Genomic DNA, 7,245 nt, shown 5'->3' with positions numbered 1-7,245 from the left:
CACACACACACACACACACACACACACACACACACACACACACACACACACAGTCCTTTCCTCAGGTCTAAGATCCTTGTTCTAATAAAGCCACACAAGCTCATTTTTCAGTGAGGCCAATTAGGTAAAGCAAACTCTCCAGGTCCACCCTCTGTTGCTTAAATCATATTGATCACCGAGGCTGCATGGTAAGATGGGTACTTATGAGTCAGGCCAGAATACAAATAAGTAGCTTCTGCCCCCGTCTCTTCTGTTTCAGGTGTTCTGCTGATGACTGCAGGTCATATTTTTATTGCGCACCAACTGTTTCAAACAGGACACTGTTTAACTCAGTAAACTCTACGTTATCTGAGTACTGCAGTGACAGTGGTGTCCTAAAGAACACTGATATTCACAGAAAATGTCTTGTTGGACCATAGCTGATAATGTGTCATATCAAGCAAGGTGAAAAAAAATTAAGAAATCATTTTCTTGTCAGAATGGTGTGCTTTGATGAAGCGGGACACATTCAAAAACAAACAAACAAAAATGATAAGATGACAATGAAAGTGGTAAAGAACAGAGACAGTAAAATTTAAATAATTAAATAAACATATACAAGTTGCACATCCTGCCTGGTAACGTGGCAAAACATAAAGTTTAGTCATTTAAACCAAATCAGATTAAAAACTTTTGCGAACACCTAAAGGAAAACTAAATAGGAAAAAACAAAACTAAAAACAAATAAACAATTCACAATTTAAAAAAAAAAAACTAAATGCCAAATTTAAAAATCGTCTTGAAAATGTTTGTACAAATTACAAAGCAGGCATTTTTCTGAGACTTTCTTGTAATCATTTGGACTTCTGATCTTTAGTGTGACAGTCTAACCTGCTTGTGTTCTCAAATAATGATGCACAAGTGCAAAAATTAATCTAACTATCTGTATGCTACATTAAAAAAGTAACTATTTTAGCAAACTCATTCAAACCTATATACACCAGTGCTGTAGTAATTATTACTAATTCATAATAAACAATAATGATGCAATATTAGTTACATTTTCACTACTTGATTATACTAAAACAGCAGAAATTCCTAAATTAATTTCAATACAGATATTTATTTTGTCTCATCATTGAGAGAAAACTGAACTATTAATTGATAAAAAATGACTAAAGGGACATTTTAGACACATATATTTTTGTGACATATGTACTTAAAATAATTATTCTCAAATCCAGAGAAAGATTGATTATGATTTATTTGTGTCAATGAATCAGGTGTCACTCTAAACGGAACAATAAACAAAACTACTGTTGTTTTATTTTAATGCTTTCATTTCTTCCTTGCTTTTTCCCCTAATGTTAAAAGAGTTAGACTAATAAATAAGTAATACAAAAGTAACAAGTGATTATGAATGATTTAGAGAAGAAGTTCTCAAACTGGGATCCAAGGACCTCCAGGGGTCCGTGAGTTGTAGCTTGGGGGTCCGCAAAATAAATAGCAATAGACGATTAACTATCATTTAAAAAAGTGTATATACCGTATACACATGGGGAACAATATGACAGTAAAACAAACATCCTTAAAAAAATTCCCGTGATATTTAAATGTTAAAATGTTAGTAAATTATTTTTAAATCAGCCTGAGTTTTTTTTTTTTTTTTGGAGTAATTGTTCTCCCCTTTAAGAGGTCCGCAGATCCAAAAGTAAAAGTTTATCAGCCATTTGACTGTGAAAAGTTTGAAATTAAAGCCTTTGGTTGCAGTCCCTAAGAACAAGAGCATCTTTCTGTCTCTGAACTGCAGATGCAGGTCAGACTTCCCTGCTGATGTCAAACTTCTCCACTGCCCTCTGCTGTCCGCTTCACAAAACTACAGGACAGAAGAAGACCTCAACAATGGCTCTGAGCAGACAAAGCCTGATCAGCTGAGACTGCTCAGCCATCTGGCCTTTGACTGTGAACTCAGTGGCCGACTGCCTGTTTATTGTGAAGAGTGACTCTGATGAACAAAAAAAAGGCAGGGAGCCATTTGGCCTTGTTGATAATGAATCAAAGGCAGATGAACAGATTTCAGGGTCGATTCAGAAAACACCTCACTATGATAATGACAGTTTATGCACTTTTACATATTTCCTTCCTAACCACTGGTTAATGTGTGTGACTACAGAAATCAAACTGTAACATCTAAAAAAAAAGCTGCTTAATCAAATATTTCCATGTTTTCACATGCTCTCAAGTAGCCAATCATCTTGCTTCATTATCCTTCAGTAGAAATTATTTGTATACAAACATTATTCGAACAATATTCCAATCCAATAAGCCTATTTATAGCAGCTCTCACATGCAAACCACAACAGCTCTTGCGTATTTCTTGGCGCCGTACCTCTTCATCTTTTGTATTGACGTCCACTTTTTGGGAGCTGATGGCCTTCCTGACGTTTTCAATGTTATTTTCTCTGCAGTAGTCGAAGATGTTCTTATCTTCTTCCCTGAAAGCAAAACAGGAGAAAAACAGCACTGTCATTTTCTGACAAGTACAAATATAAATCCATTAAAACCATTAAAGCACTCGGAAACGAGCACTCCTATAAAAACCAAGTATGACTTTGAATCGCGCTTGCTTTGGTTTTCCTTGCACGGTTTGATCGTTTTGTGCAGTTCGTGCTTGGCAACACAAACAAAGTTATCTTCCATTGCTAAAATATAACCTACAATACTTTCTTTAGTAACTTAACAGGTGCTTGAACTTCCATTCGGGTGTGCACACCATGCAAACATCATATTACTTGCAACGATATGAGTATTCAGTCATCCTAACCCATAGATAAACAACCCTCTCCATCTCATGCTACAGGAGAAGTCACACGTGCCACATCCCTCTGGGACGGCGGCACCATCCCACCTCTAATTATATCTCTGTGTCTCTAATCACCTCCTGGCATTGGGGACAGAGCTGAGTGCTGTTGGGCGGGGTGGGGTGCGGCGATGGTGGGAGAGAAGCTGAAAGAGGAGGGGGATAGAAGGGCCAAAATCTCATTTAAAGCTTTACGCCTTCCCCTCCCGCTTACCCATCCCAGCCATTCAGATTAATTGAATTTAGTGCTCTATTGTCTGAAAGAAACCTCACATACCTGACGCTTCTGCTGCTCCCACGCACTCACACAGTCATCCCTAAAGCCTTACCCCCATAGTCCCTGCCTGTAATAACCCATCGCTCCATTGCAGGATCACAGAACACACGGCTGGCTCCAGGAGCCGCGGCCGAGTGCGTCTCCATTAAAACTGAATGTTCTGCTCAGACTGAACACCTTACACCACCAGTCCGTCAGCCGAATCCCATGTTGGGACACGAACAAAGACGTAGAAAGGTATGGATGTTAGTGGTCAGGTTTACCTTTCGTTATCTTTTACCCGCTTCTTCCTATCAGGGTCACCAGTTAGCCTAACAGTCGTGTTTTTTGGTGGGAGGAAACTGGAGTAACCCAGAGAAAACCCACGCATGAGAGAACACGCAAACTCTACCCAGAAAGGTTCCCAGCTGGGATTCGATCCGGCAACCTTCTTGCTGAGAGGCAACAGCTCGACCAGCTGGGCCACTGTGCCGCATATCTAAGAACAATACATTCAGTCTCTGTCAGCCAAATAGGGATGAGCAATATGGCTGTAAAATATATCACAATATAAGTGTTTCATATCAACCGATATTGATAATTACTGATCAGTTTTTTGTTTTACCTGATTTGAAATAAGGAGCAGGAGAATAAAGGCTGATTCATGATGCTAAACTGGTGACCTTTCCTCTTTTATCCTCAATTTCCTCTCAAGTTGTCGCTCATTTTCTCCTTTCACCCCACGTCGTTCTTTTTTTATTTTGAACCAGTTATGAGGCACAGTGGTGAAACATGAAACTGCTGCTGCTACATGTTAAGCTCACTACTCAACAGGTTGTTGCAAGCTTACCAAGTGAGTTGATGCTGTCAACACCATAATATTTTAGACAACTTATGAAGTTTGTCCAACACTAAAGATGTCTAAGCTGAAGATGGATTTTAAAACAAACCCAAAGGAAGTATCTTTTGTAACGCTAACAATTACATCAAATATATAGCCGATATGAGTAAAATAGTCATAAAAAACTTTTCACAAGTTGGCATAAGTTGTCTAAAACGTTAGTGTAGGCCCTGTCACACTAGACAACTTCTGAACATTTTAAAGACATCTACATTGAAGATGGAATTGACAAATCAACAGGAAGCTTCTTTTGGCATGTAGATAATGTAATTCAAACAAACTGATCAAATATATAACTTTTATTAGCAATTTAGACATAAAAAGGTTTCATAAGTTGTCTAAAATATTAGTGCAACAGGGCCGGTGGGCCGCGAGAGGTCAAACAGCGAAAGTATTACCTCTGCCTACATCCCCCAGAATGCTGTGGGGTTCTGAATCGAAGTTCAGTCAAATTCTCAACATTCTATCAGATGTAACTTCTATTTATATTGATCATGATAAATATTGTAATCATTTTATCACCCAGTCTTTCAACGTGAGTCTCCAGAGCAAAAACGAGCTAAAAATCACTTCTGAAAGTGATAAAACTCCTGATCCACAAAGTTCCATCTGCAGCTTCTTCTTTAATCGTACTTTGATGTTCACTTTCTTCAGCTTTTCACCTTCTCACCCCCCACGCCTTCACTTTCCCCTTCATCCTCTCATCAGCTCATTGTGAAATATGAATACCTCATTATGCTTTTACCGCGGCAAAGTTATGTATGAGCCCATTCATTTACATACCCCTGATTACTGCGGCTATGTTTATTCATGAGACCCGATGCTGGGCCACGCCCACTTCCTTGTCTGATGGCCACTGTGACCCTAAGTGTCCCTGATGTGTGGGCGCCATCCGTCTCCCCAGGCAACTAATCAATGAGCCAGGTCATCAGTCTTTCGCTGATGGTCAGACAGGACTGGCATGACGGATGTATGACACGTGTGTGAATGACGAGCTAAAATGATACTTATATTTTATTTCATTCGAACATCAGTTAAAACAATACAAATAATAATAATGTTGCGTCAAAAAAAAAACACAACACAGCATGGTCAAATGAAAAGGAGCAGAAAAGAAGAAAAAATCTTGTTACATCTGCCCCCATTTAAAAAATATATCTACAAAATATACAACATGCAGAAATTAAACTCAATTTTCACAATATAGCTTAAAATAATCAACAAAACAACATCACAATATAAATATCAATTTCAACCAATACACTTTTAAGCTTTCTACCAAGTGAATAAATTGTTCCAGCATTTTTAAGGTCATTGTCCAAGTTGTTCCACGGTTTAATTCCTCGAACAGAGGTGCATCGCTCCCTCAAATTTGTTCTAATTTTTGGCTTTGGCTTTACAAACTTTTCAAGTCCCTTCAAATTATAAACACTATCCCTCTTAACAAAACTGGATTGTGTATTAGGTGGCAAATACATTTTTATGAGCCTTATACATAATCAATAGAATCCTATAATCTACCAATTCCCCAAATTTCAACAGCTCCAAATGCTTAAACAGAATATTTGTAGGGTGACAGTAGTGTTTTCTTGTTACTACTCTCACTGCACGTTTTTGCAAAATAAAAAGTGGATTTGTAAATGTTTTACACGCACTCCCCCAGACCTCAACACAATAGGTCAAATGTGGCACAACTATAGTATTATATAATATAAGTAATATATTATATAATAACTAAGTACACACCTTTAGTTTGTGGTTATATAAAGAACAAAAAAGCAGAAGTGAAACACAACTAGCAACTGTTTGTAACACAATGATCCACGAGCTATAAACAAACAAATGATTAATGTGGGACCTGTAAACGACAGCGCCGCAAAGCATGCTGGGAAGGTCACAGGCTACTCTGTCATCACCTGGAGCACTGAGGGTTTTGTGTTTGCTTCTACTGCACGTGTGCGTGTCCAGTCTGGTGTACTGGCAGATATGTCCTTCATCCATCAGGCCTAACTGGTCACAGTGGTGAAGAATACTCATCTACCTGGCCTGAGCCTCACTGATCAACAACACGGCCCCGCCATCCATCAAACACACACAATCTCTCATCACGTTTTTCTCTCATCGAGGTTTTTTTTTTTTTCCCAACAAGGCTGAGCTCCGTGGAAGTACGAGAAGCAATGAGAGCTCAAATGACTTGTTTGGCTTCCAGCAAAGAGCTCAGGATACAAAGCTGCTGGTGGGTTTTGTTTTGTTTTTTTCAGGATCTTTTCCTTCAAGTGGTGAGTGTGTGTTTAAAAAAAAAACAACCTTCCAATATCTCATATTGATCAGCACTGCAGCCAAGAAATATTGCTAATCAATCGTGTTTCTGTCAATACACGCTCCACAAACACAAAGAGAGGTTGAGCGAGCAGCGCAATTAAATCCGTCTGGTTAACAGGTGCTTAGCTGTTTAATATGGAGCGTGTTTACGTGCGAGAAAGAGGAAATTGAAAAGCAGCAGAGCAGTGAGTTTATCGCGTCTGGTAGGTTATGCATGGCTTCGGATCTTAATCGCAAAGATGCATAGCGTAAAAGCGCATGCTTTATGTGTGCACAGGTGTGTGTTTGTGTCATGTTAATGTCTTCCTCCTGACTGCACGCCCCCATGCCCCGCCCCAAACCCTCGGGGTTATTGCTGCTACTGGATGTCACCGAGGGGAGCAGCGCTCGGGGAAGCCTGCTGGATCCGCTTCGCTCTGCTGTGCCTGGTGGGTCTTCATCACCCCCCCCCCCCCCCACCTGTTTAATTGTGTAATTAAAATAAAAAAGAGAGCGGGGGGGGGGACTCTGGACGCTTCTTACCAGGAATATGCATACTAATCATTCATTTAGGAAGAAAACCTGCAGGATTCACACGTCCCATTTTCATCTCCAAAACGCTCTTTTTGCATTGAAATGAAGATGGGGGGTTTCTAAGCTCCAGTAAGTCTGCCAGGTAAAAGTAAATGGAAAATGTATGTCATTAGCATAAATCAGGACTGCGTGACATTTCCAGACCCTGGCTGCAGCTACAGATTGTTGAATGGCAACAAATACAGCAAAGATCTGTGGTAAACAGACTTGGACTGAGTTGACCTAAAGCAGTAAATGAGAGATGATTCACAGCTGGTGCTAAAAGCTGAGTCTGCTCCAGCTCAACTATGAACTGGGAAAGAACACACACACACACACACACACACACACACACACACACACACACACACACAC

The 7,245-nt window shown here is 39.6% G+C and overlaps 1 protein-coding gene across 2 annotated transcripts in view; it reads right to left on the bottom strand.

Moving 5' to 3' along the window:
* The window catches only part of acbd6 (acyl-CoA binding domain containing 6), a 34,601-nt gene that overhangs the window by 23,546 nt on the left and 3,810 nt on the right, over positions 1–7,245 (bottom strand). For both annotated transcript variants that reach the window (XM_014000768.1, XM_014000774.1), the window contains one exon: positions 2,369–2,474. In XM_014000768.1, coding sequence (XP_013856222.1) covers positions 2,369–2,474 — 106 coding nt within the window. The remainder of the gene's footprint in view (positions 1–2,368; positions 2,475–7,245) is intronic.

The sequence above is a fragment of the Austrofundulus limnaeus genome, unplaced genomic scaffold (genome assembly GCF_001266775.1).
Source record: "Austrofundulus limnaeus strain Quisiro unplaced genomic scaffold, Austrofundulus_limnaeus-1.0 Scaffold8, whole genome shotgun sequence".
Lineage (NCBI taxonomy): Eukaryota > Metazoa > Chordata > Actinopteri > Cyprinodontiformes > Rivulidae > Austrofundulus > Austrofundulus limnaeus.
The sequence above is the reverse complement of the archived record's forward strand: the minus strand, read 5'-3'. Positions and strand labels throughout refer to the sequence as shown.